The following is a 20,839-nucleotide window of genomic DNA, read 5'->3' on the forward strand; positions in this document are numbered from 1 at the left end:
AAAAATATATAATATTTTATTTTGAAAACTTTGCTCTGACATGAATTATTTTCGTCTGGTTTTGTAGATGGTAGAGTACATCGATTGAGTTTACTGCACAGTTAGCGGTAGCAAAAATAAACATTAGATTTACACTGCCTGTTATGATCTCTGACAGTTATGTTTAACAGTCAGGGGATTCAACCTGTAACCGTTGTTTTTAACAACGCAAAAAACTGCTTTCTTCACCTTCCATTGAAGTTGATAAAGCATCTTTCCCTGAATGAGGTAAGTTAGCTAGCTACTGCTAATGGATTGAAACAAACGTGAATAACACATTTTAATATTTTAGTGCTGTGGTTTCTGTTTTCTTAAGCGGAATTAAAGTTATTGTCTTTTAAGGTAGAAAAAAAAAATATATTTCTGGTGTTCGTTAAAGGGCAAACGGGCCATTTCAGGCTCCATAACATTTGTAACCTGTTACAGTCACCAGGTTTCCAGTAAAGTAATTACAATATGTGTCAACACGAGGGTGGAAAATTTCTTTACGTTAGGGATTAGACAAATACAGTCGGGTAAATCCGAGTGTGAAGCGGCTGGGATGAGAATCAGCACCTCCAAATCTCAGACCATGATGGTTCTCTGTCGGAAAACGTTCACGGGAGAGTTTCTGCCCAATGTGGAGGAATTTAAGTATCTCTGGGTCTTGTTCACGAGTGGGGATAAATTGGAGTGGTCCATTGTGGTAAAGAAAGAGCTGAGCCAAAAGGCAAGGCGCTCAATTTACCGGTTGATTTACAGGTGATTCTTAGACTACGGGCACTTATTATGTCCTTTGATCATATTGTATGAAAAAAGGGGACATTTCACACTTTTATAGTTATCTTTACAATGAAAGTGTGTTAAGAAATTTGTTCTAGTAGTCTATGATGACTTTTTCACCTTTTTTCAGCATCATTATATGCAAATATTGCCGTTTTGTGCTTGTCCCACACCCAGACTTTTGATCTTCAGTGATAAAAATGAATGGTAAAGAAACGTTTTTTCTAATGTTTTAAAATATCTCTGAATAAAATATCAGTAAAATAATCAAAACATAATTGGGGTATTCAATGTCATACAACTGTTGTGATTTTTTTTTTTAAACAAAATGTAGTTGTCCCACACTATTGCCATAATTTCCACCACAACACTGTAATGTCCCTAAGCAGTTTGTATGAAAGATTGCTTGGGTAGTTTCTATGGAGATAAACAGTGACATCAGAGCACATGTATATATCAATCAATTTTATTTATATAGCGCCAAATCACAACAAACAGTTGCCCCAAGGCGCTTTATATTGTAAGGCAAGGCCATACAATAATTACGTAAAAACCCCAACGGTCAAAACGACCCCCTGTGAGCAAGCACTTGGCGACAGAGGGAAGGAAAAACTCCCTTTTAACAGGAAGAAACCTCCAGCAGAACCAGGCTCAGGGAGGGGCAGTCTTCTGCTGGGACTGGTTGGGGCTGAGGGAGAGAACCAGGAAAAAGACATGCTGTGGAGGGGAGCAGAGATCAATCACTAATGATTAAATGCAGAGTGGTGCATACAGAGCAAAAAGAGAAAGAAACACTCAGTGCTCATCATGGGAACCCCCCAGCAGTCTAAGTCTATAGCAGCATAACTAAGGGATGGTTCAGGGTCACCTGATCCAGCCCTAACTATAAGCTTTAGCAAAAAGGAAAGTTTTAAGCCTAATCTTAAAAGTAGAGAGGGTGTCTGTCTCCCTGATCTGAATTGGGAGCTGGTTCCACAGGAGAGGAGCCTGAAAGCTGAAGGCTCTGCCTCCCATTCTACTCTTACAAACCCTAGGAACTACAAGTAAGCCTGCAGTCTGAGAGCGAAGCGCTCTATTGGGGTGGTACTATGAGGTCCCTAAGATAAGATGGGACCTGATTATTCAAAACCTTATAAGTAAGAAGAAGAATTTTAAATTCTATTCTAGAATTAACAGGAAGCCAATGAAGAGAGGCCAATATGGGTGAGATATGCTCTCTCCTTCTAGTCCCCGTTAGTACTCTAGCTGCAGCATTTTGAATTAACTGAAGGCTTTTCAGGGAACTTTTAGGACAACCTGATAATAATGAATTACAATAGTCCAGCCTAGAGGAAATAAATGCATGAATTAGTTTTTCAGCATCACTCTGAGACAAGACCTTTCTAATTTTAGAGATATTGCGTAAATGCAAAAAAGCAGTCCTACATATTTGTTTAATATGCACATTGAATGACATATCCTGATCAAAAATGACTCCAAGATTTCTCACAGTATTACTAGAGGTCAGGGTAATGCCATCCAGAGTAAGGATCTGGTTAGACACCATGTTTCTAAGATTTGTGGGGCCAAGTACAATAACTTCAGTTGTATCTGAGTTTAAAAGCAGGAAATTAGAGGTCATCCATGTCTTTATGTCTGTAAGACAATCCTGCAGTTTAGCTAATTGGTGTGTGTCCTCTGGCTTCATGGATAGATAAAGCTGGGTATCATCTGCGTAACAATGAAAATTTAAGCAATGCCGTCTAATAATACTGCCCAAGGGAAGCATGTATAAAGTGAATAAAATTGGTCCTACCACAGAACCTTGTGGAACTCCATAATTAACCTTAGTCTGTGAAGAAGATTCCCATTTACATGAACAAATTTTAATCTATTAGATAAATATGATTCAAACCACCGCAGCGCAGTGCCTTTAATACCTATGGCATGCTCTAATCTCTGTAATAAAATTTTATGGTCAACAGTATCAAAAGCAGCACTGAGGTCTAACAGAACAAGCACAGAGATGAGTCCACTGTCTGAGGCCATAAGAAGATCATTTGTAACCTTCACTAATGCTGTTTCTGTACTATGATGAATTCTAAAACTTGACTGAAACTCTTCAAATAGACCATTCCTCTGCAGATGATCAGTTAGCTGTTTTACAACTACCCTTTCAAGAATTTTTGAGAGAAAAGGAAGGTTGGAGATTGGCCTATAATTAGCTAAGATAGCTGGGTCAAGTGATGGCTTTTTAAGTAATGGTTTAATTACTGCCACCTTAAAAGCCTGTGGTACATAGCCAACTAATAAAGATAGATTGATCATATTTAAGATCGAAGCATTAAATAATGGTAGGGCTTCCTTGAGCAGCCTGGTAGGAATGGGGTAATAGACATGTTGATGGTTTGGAGGAAGTAACTAATGAAAATAACTCAGAACAATCGGAGAGAAAGAGTCTAACCAAATACCGGCATCACTGAAAGCAGCCAAAGATAACGATGCTTCTTTGGGATGGTTATGAGTAATTTTTTCTCTAATAGTTAAAATTTTATTAGCAAAGAAAGTCATGAAGTCATTACTAGTTAAAGTTAAAGGAATACTCGGCTCAATAGAGCTCTGACTCTTTGTCAGCCTGGCTACAGTGCTGAAAAGAAACCTGGGGTTGTTCTTATTTTCTTCAATTAGTGATGAGTAGTAAGATGTCCTAGCTTTACGGAGGGCTTTTTTTTATAGAGCAACAGACTCTTTTTCCAGGCTAAGTGAAGATCTTCTAAATCAGTGAGACGCCATTTCCTCTCCAACTTACGGGTTATCTGCTTTAAGCTGCGAGTTTGTGAGTTATACCACGGAGTCAGGCACTTCTGATTTAAAGCTCTCTTTTTCAGAGGAGCTACAGCATCCAAAGTTGTCTTCAATGAGGATGTAAAACTACTGACGAGATGCTCTATCTCACGTACAGAGTTTAGGTAGCTACTCTGCACTGTGTTGGTATATGGCATTAGAGAACATAAAGAAGGAATCATATCCTTAAACCTAGTTACAGCGCTTTCTGAAAGACTTCTAGTGTAATGAAACTTATTCCCCACTGCTGAGTAGTCCATCAGAGTAAATGTAAATGTTATTAAGAAATGATCAGACAGAAGGGAGTTTTCAGGGAATACTGTTAAGTCTTCAATTTCCATACCATAAGTCAGAACAAGATCTAAGATATGATTAAAGTGGTGGGTGGACTCATTTACATTTTGAGCAAAGCCAGTTGAGTCTAATAATAGATTAAATGCAGTGTTGAGGCTGTCATTCTCAGCATCTGTGTGGATGTTAAAATCGCCCACTATAATGATCTTATTTGAGCTAAGCACTAAGTCAGACAAAAGGTCTGAAAATTCACAGAGAAACTCACAGTAACGACCAGGTGGATGATAGATAATAACAAATAAAACTGGTTTTTGGGACTTCCAATTTGGATGGACAAGACTAAGAGTCAAGCTTTCAAATGAATTAAAGCTCTGTCTGGGTTTTTGATTAATTAATAAGCTGGAATGGAAGATTGCTGCTAATCCTCCGCCTCGGCCCGTGCTACGAGCATTCTGGCAGTTAGTGTGACTCGGGGTGTGTATATAGCGCCAAATCACAACAAACAGTTGCCCCAAGGCTCTTTATATTGTAAGGCAATGGTGTGGTGGAAATTACATTTACAAGGCCAATAGTGCCCGTAGTTAAAGAATCACCCTTACACACCTGTCCTCACCTATGATCATCAGCTTTGGATAATGACCAAAAGAATAACACTGCAGATACAAGCAGTAGAAATGAGATTCCTCTGTCGGGTATCTGGGTGGATTCTCACTCCTGTACAAGGTGAGAAGCTCAATGATCCAGGAGGGACTCTGAGTAGAGCCGCTGCTTCTTCGCATTGAAAGGAGCCAGTCGAGGTGTTTGGGGACCTGGTGAGGATGCTCTCTTGTTGTCTCCCTGGGTCTTCCAGGCACGTCTTCTCGGGAGGAGGCCCCAGGGAAGACCCAGGGCACGCTGGATGCTTCCCAGCTGGTGTGGGAACACCATGGGATCCCCCCGGGAAGAGTTACAGGACTTGGTTGAGGATAGGGAAGTGTGGGATGAACTGCTTGCTCTGCTGCCACCGTGACACGGACCCAGATAAGCGGCTGAAAATGAATAAATGAATGAATCTTGAAAAAAGCTATTTTTAGGTGATGAAGACAGATGTGTCAGTCCTAAGCTGCTGTAGTTATGTGTGATCTGCAGTCGTAACACTGGTTGGAAATGGAAACAGCTTGTAGTAGTGAAATGAACATTCAGTTCACAGGCAACAGCTCTGGTGGGTATTACTGCAGTCAGCATGCCAATTACACACTCCCTTAAAACTTGTGGCATCTATCATAACTGCACATTTTGTTGAGTGTTTTTCTTATGACCAGTCCAAGGCACGCATGCTATAATCAGCATTTTGAAATGACATGCCTGCCAGATGGATGGGTTATCTAGGCAGAGGTGAAGTGCTCACTAACATTAATAAATTTGTGAACAAAATTTGAAAGAAATAAGACTTTTGTGTGGTCCATACATTTTGCTGTTTTACTTCAATGCATGAAAAATAGTGTATTTTTGAGTATACGTGAATCTTTTAGATTAGCTTGAAAACTGATTTTCCATAATATGACCCTGTAAGATAGCAGGGAAGTGGTGACCTAACAGTGCACGATGGACTGTGATGACGGTGATCCAGTTTTGTTTCCTGATTGCAGCCAAGTTCCTCACCATATCCAGCAATGCAAACTTTGAACTAGGGTGCTGTGAAGGTGGAGAGACACGTGTCGTAAGGCCCTTCTGTTACAGCCCATGAAGTCATATCAAAACACAACCCGTTAGCCCTTAATGACACAGAAGATTTTCTTGGGTAAACATTCTTTGTGCAATAGTACTCTTTCGAAATTATGGGTGGTAATATATGATAGTTATTATTATACATTTTGGCTGAATATTTTTATTTGTAGTTCCTTGATATTTTCACTTGATGGCAGTAAAGCACCACATTTGAAATAGAGCAAAATTGCATGTCAATATAATTTACACAGCACTACAGGTGCAATGCTGTGTTTTCTTTAACTCCTTCTCCTTGGTACTGTATCTTTTTTTTAAAGATATAAGACAAAAGAATTATTGTTGTTTACCAATTTTTATATCAGATAAAATAAATAATGGCTTTCTTTCAGAGGAAAATGAGATTAGTATCAGATTTTGTTTAAATGCATAAATTACTTGTATAAATGTGTGTGTGTGTCTGTCAGAACCAGGCAGTGGAGCTTTCCTGGGACCGCGGGTGTCCAGTTTTCCTCAGCTGGACTCACAATGGAACAATGTCAAGTGCTGATGGACATAAAGTAGAGCTCTCTCGACATCTTGGAAATACTCTGGGGGTGAAAGATGGCGAGCAGGTACGAGTTGACATGGAGTCATTTGTTGTGTGCTCTGTCTGCCACATGAATATTTCTGAATGTTGCCTTCTCTCACCTTTATGTTGTACAAATGATTAGTCTTTTTTTATTGTCAGTCTTGAGTGAGCGGTTATGTGGTTTTCTTCAGGGCTTCTTGAGGCCATGTAGCCAAGTCTCTTCAATTCATCAAGTGTTTGTGGAGCCTCTGTCTGCTGATGACTGGGAGATCTTGGTGGGTGAACACAGTAACATACATTAACATTCATCATCGTACCATAGTGGTATAAATATTCTGTCTGCAAAGTTTTTTGGTGCTTTCCATGTTTTATACATATATGTGGCCTGTGGTGTTCTCCTTTAATGGGTGAGTCAGTAGAAAACCAGATTTGACATTTACAAACATTTCCTTGAATGCTAAAATGTTATTGACTCCCCTGCCATTTCATTAACAAAATTAAATAATGAAAAACATACATACTGTGAAGGTGTGAAGCCCAGTTCATAATTACACATAGTTGCTGTGATTGATAAATCAGTTAACTGTACAAAACAAATTGATTTTTGGATAAAACTGCAGGATGGTTTACTTAAAAGAAATAGTTCACATTTGGAAGTGAAATTTGGTTCCATGTTTAATTTAGTTTTTAATTTTATTTTATTTTTATTAGCTACGTATTTCACACATTTCCCCCAAAAAATCTTGATGTTTATAAGTGTTTCTCTAGTCTTTATTTATTTTTGAAAGTATATAAAAAAAAAAAATCTTGCATGTGTGCACAGTTCTGCAGCTGCAATGTTTGTCAATATTTCTTGGAAATCTTTTTTCAATTCCAGGATCATTAAAATTTGCTGATCGGGGGACCTTTATTATGTCCCAAATCCACATTACCAAGCAATTCTTTAGTGCTTGTTTCCTGTAACTGACACCTCCAGGAGCTCCACAGTACAGAACTGGAGTTGCAGCTCTTGGATCAGATCAGAGTGGTGTTCCAGGATGCTGTGTTTCCTGTGTGGGTGGACCACAACACATCCATCTACATCAGAATAAGTGAGGCCAAATCAATAACTCAGTGTACTGTTATTCCATTTTACCCTAATAACTCTTATATACTGCATATTTTCCACTGGTTCTACTCATACTTCTTAGCACCTTGTTTGAGTTGTATGATTTGCTGCTGCTGCTAAACAGTGTTCATGAACACGGAATGATTAATTCTTTTAGTATCACTCTTGCCGCCTGTGTCCTATGGTCGACTGGAGCCATCCACAGAACTGTTAGTTTCACCTAAGAGCCACACTGGAATTGGCGGCCTTAGCTGTTCTCCACTGACAGCTAGTCAGGACCAGTATCTTCACAGTCAGTCAGCTCTCTCCACTTCCCTGACACCGTCATTAAAAAAGAGCTCCTCTATCACTCTAAGCCACAAGTTGGGAGGCATAGCAGATCTGAAGAGCCTGCTGGGCTCCATCCTGAGGAGGACCCATGAGCCAGTTCCAGAGCAGCCTCCTGTACCTGATATCCCTGCGCTTTTCACCGACGCTGTGTACAGAGTGTGTGGCACACCTTGCGACTCACTTTGCACCATAAGCCATGTTGCAAATGGAGTTATTCATTTATTTCCATGGAGTCACACATCGGCTGTTGGACCTCCGAGAAGTCAGCCTTCAGTGACTTACGGCTTAATCTCCAAAGTTCCTTCTCCGAAAGAATCAAAGGACAGAGTGAAGCAGGCCGTGGAGAAAAAGAGTGCTGCTGCCACTCAGGTTGCTGAAGGAGGGGAAATCAAGGAAGAGGAGACCACGGTGGTTAAGGTAGTGTGCCATGACGCTGAGAAACTTGTAGACACGTGGCAGAGACCTAGAAAGGGAACGATCCACAGTGGAAGAATATGGGTGAGTACTGTTTTACTTGCACATACATTTATTCACTGTAGTATTCAATGATTTCTGGCCTTTTACAGTCTTCCCTGTCATATTTTTTACAGTGTTACTGATTTGTTTCCATTTATTTATTTAGATCCCACAGCTCCTAGCAAACAGGTTGCACATCATCCCACATTCAGCAGTAAGGTTAAAGCCCGTCAGTTCAGCTGTTAAATTAGCTTCCATAATTCACTTACAACCTCTAAAACCACTGGTGAGTGCTGGATTTCCGATGTATCATCACAGCAAAAGGATAACAGTACTCTTCTTAGTTCAAGTATTTAATTGTCAGAGCTGTATATGAGACATCTTCCCCTTTTTTCCCCTGTGTGATTGTTGATGGTATGTCTTCAGCCTGACGAGGACGATGGTGAAGACATCCACACAGCTTTCCTCAGCTGGCTGCATGCTCAGAGTCACGAACCTTTAGCCTGTTTGACCGCACGATCTGGCGTCATCCTCCTACATGAGACCGATGGTGATTTATTGTTATTCCAAGCGTATTGGCAAAATTATACAAGAACCATAAGCACAAGTCTGCAAAATCTACTTTTATATAAATGTTCCACGAATGTTTAAGAATTGAAGAGTCTTTTAAATTGCAAATTACTGTATGAACAGAATAATACATCAGTTTTCTCATCTGTCTCTCTCTCTTTAATTTACAGTAAAGTTAGAGTTTGCTCTAACCATCCTGAAACCAGAGCCAGAGAATGATCCTCCTGACCAGCTGTTTCTACTTGCACCATCTGTTATCAAGAAGGAACACATACATGTATTGTTATTTGCTCATTAATATTCCAATACTTTTTTCCATTAAAAACACATATTTAAGATACATGAAAAATCTCACGGCTGTCTGTCACATTCAGGTTGACAGAGAGGCTTTAAATACACCAGATGTTAAACCTGCTGCTGAAGTATCTGATCCAGAGCTTCCCTGTATCAGCATTCTTGGGTACGTCCACAGTAGTCGTGGTTGTTGTGTGTAGCTTGAAGAATGCTGTGCATTGTTTGACTTGCTTCTTTATTTGGAATAGAGGAATTGAACAACTTGGTATGAGTGGATATGAGTTCATCTCCCACAGCCTTCTGGGTAGTCCCCTCTCACAAGAACTGGGTTCCACTGGTCAGGGACTCCAAGGTGGAGCTTTACTCATCACCGGTGCTAAGGTAGCAGTTTGCATGCTAGTGTCTTTAATACAAACATAAAACCTGCCTTGCACACAGGTCGGTGGGGGGGGGGGGGGGGGGCACTGACTGTGCTTTTAACTTGGCTTGTATATTGGACGTGTGCTCCTTTCTCCATGTTTTGGCATGTGCTGCCTGTAAAAAGCATTTTTGGGGGTTTGTTGTCATGAAGTCTATAAGGTGGAGAATAAATGTGGGTCAGATTCATAGCAAAGAACAGATGGATTGCTTTAAAAATCCAAAATGTCACCAGCGTCACAGCATCTGTAGAAAACTTAGTATTTTGTCTACACAAAAGCACATTGAGAAAATACAGTCTATGGTTGGACGGTATAGCGGTGTCAGTACCGTCAACACTGTAACACATCAGGCTAATGAGAATCCCCACCAGAATTTTTTTTTTTTTTTAATGACGTCAAGGGAAAATAGCACAAATGAAATAGTAAAAAATACAGCCAAATATCCATTAATGTGGAAATCAATAATCATTTTGGCATTTCTGCAGCTCTGATCAGTACAGGAGCGCTGAGGTGGTAATGATCACAGATCTGGATTTTTTTCTTTCTTTTTTTCCCATTTTGCTGAGCTCTACGGGAGTCAGCAAAACATTAAATCCTTTTCTTCTGCATGGAGTTGGCTGTAAAGTCAATTTCACATGAAGGCATCACTTAATAGTCTTGGAAATATTGTTAAACTGTGAAACAGTGGATGTTTTCACTTTGCGTATACTTGTTTAACAATTAAGAAGTAGTAAATTATTGCTCAAAAAAGATAATCATTTAAAGGGTCATGTAGTGTAAAACTGGTAGTGCCAAGATATAATATCATTACCTCCAAAAAGTGCAAAATACCATGATCCTAATATTAGGTCATATTGCCACCTCTAACACAATATCTCCATTTGTTTGAGTTAAATACCTGGAGCTCCTTCAGGTGTTGCTGAATGTTGCTCTTGCATGAGTAAAGCTTTTATATGTAGCTATATTTCTTATTTCATTTGACATTATGGTTAAACTTCTGCTACTGTATTACTGTAACAGTTTTGTGACACCTCCAATAAGCTCCAGCTAATGTCTCTGCCGGAAAAGGTTTAGGAAGTGCAGTTGCTTTATCTCAGACGTGGCATTTTCAGTCTTGTTTTCGGGCCAGGTGGGTTCAGTGAAATTGACAGTGGATTTGGTTTATGAATATCTTGTACCAGCACTTATTCATCTGAGCTGTTGATGTTTTTAATACACATTAAAATATTGTTTATTACGTCCCCTCACAGGGCAGCGGAAAGAGCACTTTAGCTCAAGCTCTCTGCAGGAAAGCGAGAGAATCTCTGGATGCTCATGTGGATGTGGTGGACTGTAAAATGCTACAAGGTCATAAACAAGCGCACACACACACCAGATGAAATAGGGGTAAAGGTGCAGAACTTGAATTTTATTTATTTATTTTAATTCACAAGAAATGTATTTGTGTGTTTAGGCAAAAGAGCTGAAACTGTGAGACACATGCTGCAGGATATTTTTGAGCAGGCGGAGTGGAAGCAGCCCTCGGTTGTTTTATTTGATGACCTTGATCAAATATCAGGGGCTCCGACTTCACCAGAGCACGAGCGCGGCCCCGAGGCTGTGCTGCAGCAGCACATTGCACAGAGTAAATGTTCAGTTATTCACATTTTGTGTGTCACGTGTGCTCCCAGATACTTGATACTAAGGTGTGTTGTCTCCTGCTGTAGGTCTGACAGATGTGGTGGATGAGACGGTTCTTCACTCCAGCCTGGTGTGTTTAGTTATCACCAGTCAGAGTGAGCACTCACTCCATCCCTCTCTGACCAAGGTCCAGGGGTTGCACTTCTTTCAGCAATTTGTACACATCCAGCCTCCTGACAAGGTCACTGTCTCACCAGAACTGTCAAACCAGGTGTTACCTCTCAGACTGGCCTTTGAAGTTCTTTAAAAAGATTCAAGCCAGACTGTGTCTTCCCTTACCCATCCACCCTAGATCCAACGAGCAGAGGTCCTACGATGTCTGATCCAGAGGAAGTCCATCCTGTCTGAGGAGACCTTACAGACATTAGACCTCGGAGCTGTTGCTAAAGAGACGGAGGGTTACACACCGCAAGACCTAGCACTGCTGCTGGAGCGGGCCATCCATGCCAACATTGTAAAAAGAGGACACAGTGATCACGGTACCATTTGTGTGTATTGTACTAAAGCTGAATGTCGTATGCCGCACCACTTTCACAGTACTTTTATTTACTCTGTACCTCCCAGGTTTGTGTCTGTCGTGGGCGGACTTTGTTCAGGCTCTAAAGGGATTCATACCTCCATCGCTGTGGGGCGTTGAACTCCATACTCCGAGCGGGGTGGGACTGGAGGGAGTGGGAGGCCTGAAAGAGGTGCGACAGCAGCTGATGGACACCATAATACTCCCTGCTAAGGTCAGCATCCGTGAAGCTGAGTAACTTTCTCTGTTTCCAACAACAAATTAAAAAAAAAAGATTAAGCTGCTTTTGAGCTGAATATGATTTTTGATTTTGAGCAACTTAATTACTGTTGTTTGTTAACTGGTTGCTTGTACCTGTCTGTAGCCTTACAGGTTTAAGAATGACAATAGTTGATGGATAAATTCAGAAAATAAGTCATTTTTGATCAGGATATGTCCTTCAATGTGCATATTAAGCAAATATGTAGGACTGTTTTTTACATTTGTGCAATATCTTTAATATTAGAAAGGTCTTGTCTCAGAGTGATGCTGAAAAACTAATTCATGCATTTATTTCCTCTAGGCTGGACTATTGTAATTCATTATTATCAGGTTGTCCTAAAAGTTCCCTGAAAAGCCTTCAGTTAATTCAAAATGCTGCAGCTAGAGTACTGACGGGGACTAGAAGGAGAGAGCATATTTCACCCATATTGGCCTCTCTTCATTGGCTTCCTGTTAATTCTAGAATAGAATTTAAAATTCTTCTTCTTACTTATAAGGTTTTGAATAATCAGGTCCCATCTTATCTTAGGGACCTCATAGTACCATATCACCCCAATAGAGTGCGTCGCTCTCAGACTGCAGGCTTACTTGTAGTTCCTAGGGTTTTTAAGAGTAGAATGGGAGGCAGAGCCTTCAGCTTTCAGGCTCCTCTTCTTGTGGAACCAGCTCCCAATTCAGATCAGGGAGACAGACACCCTCTCTACTTTTAAGATTAAGCTTAAAACTTTCCTTTTTGCTAAAGCTTATAGTTAGGGCTGTATCAGGTGACCCTGAACCATCCCTTAGTTATGCTGCTATAGACTTAGACTGCTGGGGGGTTCCCATGATGCACTGAGTGTTTCTTTCTCTTTTTGCTCTGTATGCACCACTATGCATTTAATCATTAGTGAGTGATCTCTGCTCTCTTCCACAGCTTGTCTTTTTCCTGATTCTCTCCCTTCAGCCCCAACCAGTCTCCCTGAGCCTGGTTCTGCTGGAGGTTTCTTCCTGTTAAAAGGGAGTTTTTCCTTCCCACTGTCGCCAAGTGCTTGGTCATAGGGGGTCGTTTTGGCTGTTCGGGTTTTTCTGTAATTATTGTATGGCTTTTGCCTTGCAATATAAAGCGCCTTGGAGCAACTGTTGTTGTGATTTGGCGCTATATAAATAAAATTGATTTGAATTGATTTGATAATAAAAATGGTTCTGAATTGACCATTAAAGGTAAAAGTTTAAATTTGGTTTTATTTGATTGAAGTCAGCGGTATAACATTCCGTTTAAATGCCTCTGAAGTTTGTACTCTTACTGTTGTACTGTCTTATTTTTATCTTGTCTTATATTTCCTTAAAGGTGGAGAGAAATTATTTTGTTCACATGCACCTGATTTTAATTATTGTAATGTATTTGTCTTCAATTCACCGTGCAGGGGTTGGTGGCCAAGTGGTTAGTACGCGCTTCAAACCCCACCCCTGCCACATTTCTCTATGTAATATGGAGTTACGTCGGAAAGGGCATCTGCCGTAAAACTTGTGCCAATTCAACCTGTAGATCCCACCTCGGATTTGCTGTGGTGACCCCGAGTGCAAACAACGGAGCAGCCAAAGGGTTTTACCATTTGTCTTCAATTCACCATGTCAGTTAGCAAATGCAAAGCTGGTTTTTGACCCCTATTCATATAGTCTTCATTATGCCTGCTGCTATTATTTATTGTTTTTGTTTGTTTTTCTTTTCCCCTAAGTTGCTGTTTGAGCTTTTTCTTAAAAATTCTGTTTTTTGGCTTGTGCTCAGGGAAGCACGCCACGTGTGTTGTGGTGTAAATGTACTGCATCACTTGAGCATTTTCCCATCTGATGCATATGCTCAAAGCACTTCACAGCAGTGCCTCACATTTACCACACACACACACACACACACACATATATAGCTGACTTTTCACCACATTGCAAACTAACGCCTCCTCTGAGTCTCCACAAGTAACCATGTCGAGACTTTGAAACTGGATACTCCAGGGAGACAGTCATCCAATCATCACCTGAGGTCACTGGTTAGCGTTTAAGTCTCACAACCATATGGTCAGACAGGAAGCACCAAGACCCTGAACAAATTCTGGCAATCAGGCCTTGTATTATCACATTCTTGTGTTGCAGTATCCTGTCCTGTTCTCCAAACTTCCTATTCGTCATCGCTCGGGAATATTGCTGTATGGTGCTCCTGGCACCGGGAAGACTCTGCTGGCCAGAGCTATAGCCAGAGAGAGTGGCATGAACTTCATCAGCATCAAGGTAGGCTGAGACTTTTAACCATCAGACTGTTTTTAATGACAGAAACTTTCATCTTCAGTGACGTTAAACCTCCCTCAGGGACCCGAACTTCTGAGTAAATACATCGGAGCCAGTGAGCAGAGAGTCCGCGATGTCTTCCAGAGGTCCGTGAACAACAATCTCTCACAATTACAGTCGTAGACAGAAAACGGAATGAACATTCATGGCATTTTGTGTGACGCGGTGTCCTTCCTTATGTTGCAGAGCACAGGCTGCAAAACCGTGCATCCTGTTCTTTGATGAGTTTGACTCTCTGGCCCCCAGGAGGGGCCACGACAGCACGGGGGTGACTGACCGTGTGGTCAACCAGCTTCTCACTCAGCTGGACGGTGTGGAAGGATTGCAGGGTGAGGTCGTCGAATACTGCAGGATACACACTGATTGCATGTTTTCTTGGCATACTTTAACAAATAAAAATTTATCTTGTTATCTTGTAGGTGTGTACATGCTTGCAGCCACCAGTCGTCCAGATCTGATTGACCCGGCGCTGCTGAGACCTGGAAGACTGGACAAGTCCCTTTACTGCCCTCCTCCTGACCTTGTGCGTTAAAGTATAATCACTCAGTGTAATGAGACTACAGCAGCTGGTTATATGCATGGAGATGTTGAGTGATGATTTAATGCACCATGTGTGCAGGAGGCTCGTGTGGAAATCTTGAAGGCTTTGAGCACCGGTGTCCCGCTGGCTGCCGATGTGGACCTAGAACAGCTGGCAGCAGTGACAGAGTGGTACACAGGAGCAGACCTGAAGGCTTTGCTCTACAACGCCCAGCTGGAGGCCATGCACGGCACCCTGGGCGCCAACACTCCACATGTAGGTCTGCTCACTTTACAGCTTATTGTGTTGAGAGGGTTCATCTTTGGCTACCAAGAAGAATCAAGTTGAAATCTACATTTTCTTGTGGTTTGATTCATACTGAAGCACCTGACTGCTTTTTTTAATACAGTCAAGTCCAAAGTCCACAATTTGTGTAATTATGCATCTTTATACTGCCATGGTGGAATTGAAATGAAACAAGAAGTGCTTGTAGTGTCGACTTTCAGCTTTATTCAAGGGGGTTTAACAACAATATCACATTCATCATTAATTAATTAGTCATTTTTTTTCACATACCCTCCATTTTCAGGGGCCATAAGTATTTAGTTAAACTAAATGTATTCACAACACTTCACGTTTTCACTTTTTCATTTTGTGGTGGTGTACAGAGGCATAAAAACAGCTACTGTCCAAATACATGTGGACCCGACTAATGTTTAGTGTGTGACAAAATCCTTTGAAGCATAGGTTTCCCTCCAAACAACCACATGATGTAAAGATGACCGCAACATTTTTTTTTTCTTTCCTTTTTCTGTTTCTCTCAAACAGGAGCTGACCTCTGGCTCGGACAGTGACATGAGCCTGTCCTCCATGATCTTCCCCAACCACAGCAGCGGCTCAGACATGTCTGTGGGGGAGGCGGAGACTGCTGTGGGGCTGGACCACTCCATGGTCCTTCTCGATCCCACTGAGCTCCATGCAGGAGATGAAATCCACAGCAGCAACATCTGGAGACTTTACTTTGGAAGCTCCTACGAGTCTGAGTTGGAAAACTCATCCGGGCTGGTGAGTCCTGCTGTACGACGGCGTTTTAGGGCCACATTGAGTATTTATTTATTTTTTTTAAGACTTGGAGAATAAAGTCAAAATATTATGAGAATAAAGTCGCAGTTTTATGAGAAAAAAATTCATAATAGTTGAAAATAAAGTTGTATTTATACGAGAAGCGAAGACTGCCAGCGTTGTGCCAAAATAGTTATCCCCGCCAGGAATTGAACCCCGTGACACCAGTTCTAGCCATCTCCTCCTCCATGAAAGAGGCAATTTTAGGAGCTACTAATCGCCAGAACTACAGGCGAAGTCCGTGTGATTCCTCCTCTGGAATAGGCACATTTTCTTGCATATTCTTTTCAAAGTTCTGATACTAATGATAATGTGGTGCAGATGGGCCAAAGGATGAAGTATTTCCATATTTGTAAAACCTGTACTGAAGTACAACTTAACAAAAGTGCTCTACAGATCTCGTTTTGAGATGCAGAGTTTTTCTCTCATAAAATTATGTCTTTATTTTCATAAAATGACAAGTTTATTCTCATAATATTACAAGTTTATTCCCAGAATATTATGACTTTATTCTTGTAATATTACGACTTTATTCTCGAAGTCTAAAAAAAAAAAACTCAATGTGGCCCTAAAACGCCGTCGTACTGCTGTCACAAATTAGGCTTTTTTTTTTTCTTTTTCACCCAGTATGTCAGCAACATTCACATAATTTAAGCCACCGCCCATCAGTAAATGTGTTTGACAGCTCCAAACCAGCTATGAGTTCTTATGAGCTTCAGCTGCATAAGCTGTGATTATAATTATGACAGAAATGTGCATGTTTGTGTGCTCCTCTTTTTCAGAACTCCCGCTGCATTTCCGGCCCAAACTCCATGACCCACGACATCACATGTGCGTCTGTTCGTGACCCTAGCAGCTCCCTGCCTCCTGCGTACATGTCATCCATTCAGAGTGGCTACGAGGAGCTCAGCCCCCTGCAGCTGGAGCGCCTCCTGCAGGACATTAACAACATCAAAAGTAACTGCAGGAGAACCAACGTGAGTAACAAACGCTCGTCTTTAGCTTCTGTTCTGTATGTACTGTGGTCATGAAGTGCTCCAGGCCGTGACCATGTTCAGAAATGAGTTCTTCAGGCCAGCCATCTCATGCTGATTTTGCAGCAGAAGACCAAGGGCTTTCCTCTCTGTTATTTTTCACCTCACCAGATGCTTCCTTAGAAAAGACACCAAATTATTAATCCAACGGCGTGGTGTAATTCTCTTACTGAGACTCAGTTAAGCTGCAGCTCCTTTTGAGGGACATGTCTTAAGCAGTGTTCTACACACACAGTGTGTCTCACTCTGACAGCTGTGGGACACAGTGTTTACCTTTTTGACCTTGTGCACAGAACGAGTGTGTCCGGGTGCATTCAGCCTCCAACCAGTCGGGGTTGCAGCTGTGTCAGGCCCATCTGAACTCAGCACTCTCTGTGACCAGACCGTCTCTCAGCAAAACAGACTGGAGCAGATACACACACCTGTGAGTATCACTGCGACCAAAAGAATTACAGCCTTTACAGTCGTGTATTTATTTTGAAAGCGTTTTAATTGGCGAAGCTGGATGTGAAACTCAAATACATAGATGTTCACTTGAAATATGTTCTAAAGCTGTCATCAGGGAGCAGCAACAAAGGAATATGAAAAAAAAAATATATTAGAAACCAGACAATATTCACAATACAGATTTGTAAATGCAATTCCCAGGATTGAAGGCAGTGCATCATCAGCTGTGTGCTGCAGCGCACTGTACAGTAATTACTGTAGCAACATGGCCACAGTCATATTTGCTGAGCTTGTCTGTTGTTTTTACATGCGTGTTTGTTGATACAAGAATGTCACCGACATTTTAGCTACGCGCTGCCAGAATAACTGCAGTGTTAACTACTGTTAGAACACTTGGATGGGAAAACACACACACACACATACCACATACCACACACGTGAACCAGGTGAAGTGAAGGGAACACAAAGCTAACAAGAGCAATCAAAGATTTCTGACATCCGCCGATCCAGATCACCTCCAAAATTCGTTGGAATCTTCTGTGGCCTAATATCTGTCAGTGGTGAAAGTTTCATCAGAATCCGTGCACTGTGCAGTAGTTTTAACGTAATCCTGCAAAAAGACAGACCGACAAATAAATAAACGCCAATTAATTTATTACGTCCGCCAGTGACGTAATAACGACCACAAACATGGGGAGAACATGCAAACTCCACACAGAAAGACCACAGCTGGGAATCGAACACATGACCTTCTTGCTGTGAGGCAACAGCACTAACCACTAATCCACTGTGCTGCCCATGCAAATGAGCTGATGTGTCAAATTTGAATCTCCTTTAAATGCAGTTTTTTTTAAACAGGGCCCAGTGTCCATTATATGTTTTGTGTGATCTTATTTTATATATTCTGCATATTTCGAATGTTTTGCACATTTCTTTTATCTGAATAGTCTTAAGGATTAATAATTAATTTGTCTTTCAAGGGGCATACTTGCATTATCTGTGAGTGCAACGCAGTGGCCAAATGGTTAGTGCACAGAAGGTTCTTGGTTCAGGACCATCCATATTCATACTCATACTCCATGTAATGTGGAGTTGCGTCAGCAAGGACATCCACCATAGAACTTCTGCCAAATCAGCTTTCACATCCATACAGTGAGGAAAATAAGTATTTGAACACCCTGTGATTTTGCAAGTTCTCCCACTTAGAAATCATGGAGGGATCTGAAATTTTCATCTTAGGTGCATGTCCACTGTGAGAGACATAATCTAAAAAAAAAAAAAAAAAATCCGGAAATCACAATGTATGATTTTTTTTTTAATAATTTATTTGTATGTTACTGCTGCAAATAAGTATTTGAACACCTACCAACCAGCAAGAATTCTGTCTCTCACAGACCTGTTAATTTGTCTTTAAGAAGCCCTCTTATTCTGCACTCTTTTCCTGTATTAATTGCACCTGTTTGAACTTGTTACCTGTATAAAAGACACCTGTTCACACACTCAATCAATCACACTCCAACCTGTCCACCATAGCCAAGACCAAAGAGCTGTCTAAGGACACCAGGGACAGAACTGTAGACCTGCACAAGGCTGGGATGGACTACAGGACAACAGGCAAGCAGCTTGGTAGAAGACAACAACTGTTATGATTATTTATTAGAAAGTGGAAGAAACACAAGATGACTGTCAGTCTCCCTCAGTCTGGGATTCCATGCAAGATCTCACTTTGTTGGGTAAGGATGATTCGGAGAAAGCTCAGAACTACACAGGAGGACCTGATCAAGGCCCGTTTGAAGTTCACCAGTGACCATCTGGATGATCCAGAGGAGGCATGGGAGAAGGTCATGTGGTCAGATGAGACCAGAATAGAGCTTTTTGGAATCAACTCCACTTACCATGTTTAGAGGATGAGAACAACCCCAAGAAAACCATCCCAACCGTGAGGCATGGGGGTGGAAACATACTCTGGGATGCTCTTCTGCAAAGGGGACAGGACGACTGCACCGTATTGAAGGGAGGATGGATGGGGTCGTGTATTGCGAGATTTTGGCAAACAACCTCCTTCCCTCAGTAAGAGCATTGAAGATGGGTCATGGCTGGGTCTTCCAGCATGACAATGACCCCAAACACACAGCCAGAGCAACTAAGGAGGGGCTCCGTAAGAAGCATTTCAAGGTCCTGGAGTGGCCTGGCCAGTCTCCAGACCTGAACTCCATAGAAAATCTTTGGAGGAAGCTGAAACTCCAAACCTGAAAGATTTGGAGAAGATCTGTATGGAGGAATGGACCGAAATCCCTGCTGCAGTGTGTGCAAACCTGGTGAAAAACTACAGGAAACGTTTGACCTCTGTAATTGCAAACAAAGGCTACTGTAGCAAATATTAATGTTGATTTTCACAGGTGTTCATATACTTATTTGCAGCAGTAACATACAAATAAATTATTAAAAAATCATACATTGTGACTTCTGGATTTTTTTTTTTTTTTTAGATTATGTCTCTCACAGTGGACATGCACCTAAGATGAAAATTTCAGACCCCTCCATGATTTCTAAATGGGAGAACTTGCAAAATCGCAGGGTGTTCAAATACTTATTTTCCTCACTGTATGTGATCTGCTGTATTGACTCCGAGCACAAAAAGGGGAAGCAGAAAGAACTTCATACTTTATCTGTGGAATAAAACCTCTTAAAATTACAATATTTTTTGGACAGTTTAATGTTGTTTTGATGTCACGTCAGATCCAACTCATCTAAAAGGTTTGAAGTAAAAAAAAAAAAAATTCTCCCAGCTTCTCCCTTTTCCACCACTTGGGGTCACCGCAGTAGTTCTGATATGGATCTGCATGTTAATTTGGCACAAGTTTTATGCCGGCTGCCCTTCATAACACAGCTCCACATGCACATGAATAATAGGCACAGGCAGTCTTGAACCAGTAACCTTCTATGCGGGAAACAAGCGCACTAACCGCTTGTCCACCACGCCCTGTTCAGTGTAATGGGTGTTAACTGTGTAATTTTTCCATACATTTGTTTGCTGTTGTAATTTCTATACGTTTCCTAATTTAAGACTCTGTTTGTCTTCTAGGTAACTTTTTGGATTTAATATATTAATTTGTTTTATAGGTATGATGTCTTTTCCGGTTCTGAAGAGGGAAAACCAAAGTCAGTCCCATATAAACCAGGACAACGTGTAACTTTAGCCTGAGCACTTTATTTTTGCACCTTTTAAATTGTTTATTAATAGGCACTAATTTTTTAATAATTAGTGAAAACTTTAACTACTGTGAAGAAAAAGAAGTTTGAATGATTTGTGACTTTTCTATGATTATAATGTGGACCTACTTGCAGTTACTGTATATATGTACAATGTGGGTTCTATTTGTTAGAATTAAAAATGTAATTCAGCCATACATTTTATAGATGGAGACAATTATGTTACATTAAAAATCTAAATAGTTATTTGTGTCATTCTGCATTTGCCTTTTTTGTGCAAAGCTCTTGAAATTTGTGCCATGGAACATGTTATCTCTCATTTTAGTTAAATTTTGGATTGTTGCCATGGCATTGACAAC

General features: G+C 41.0%; 1 protein-coding gene across 3 annotated transcripts; it reads left to right on the top strand.

Moving 5' to 3' along the window:
- The first annotated feature begins 45 nt into the window (after positions 1 to 45).
- pex1 (peroxisomal biogenesis factor 1) lies at positions 46 to 20,726 on the top strand. Of its 3 annotated transcripts, none has more exons than XM_034160104.1 (24): positions 46 to 267; positions 6,090 to 6,236; positions 6,385 to 6,468; positions 7,170 to 7,284; positions 7,459 to 8,129; positions 8,254 to 8,373; positions 8,514 to 8,637; positions 8,828 to 8,934; positions 9,032 to 9,117; positions 9,200 to 9,332; positions 10,621 to 10,717; positions 10,824 to 10,994; positions 11,077 to 11,231; positions 11,343 to 11,529; positions 11,615 to 11,781; positions 13,953 to 14,087; positions 14,166 to 14,230; positions 14,331 to 14,473; positions 14,564 to 14,667; positions 14,764 to 14,940; positions 15,490 to 15,729; positions 16,569 to 16,763; positions 17,114 to 17,244; positions 20,391 to 20,726. In XM_034160104.1, exons 1-24 carry the CDS (start codon positions 160 to 162, stop codon positions 20,470 to 20,472), a joined length of 3,744 nt encoding a protein of 1,247 aa, XP_034015995.1. In that variant the 5' UTR covers positions 46 to 159; the 3' UTR covers positions 20,473 to 20,726. The 3 variants fall into 3 exon arrangements, with proteins under 3 accessions (XP_034015995.1, XP_034015997.1, XP_034015996.1); XM_034160106.1 differs by having other exon boundaries at positions 17,120 to 17,244; XM_034160105.1 differs by having other exon boundaries at positions 15,493 to 15,729.
- Positions 20,727 to 20,839: the final 113 nt, after the last annotated feature.

This window comes from Thalassophryne amazonica, chromosome 20 (genome assembly GCF_902500255.1).
Source record: "Thalassophryne amazonica chromosome 20, fThaAma1.1, whole genome shotgun sequence".
Lineage (NCBI taxonomy): Eukaryota > Metazoa > Chordata > Actinopteri > Batrachoidiformes > Batrachoididae > Thalassophryne > Thalassophryne amazonica.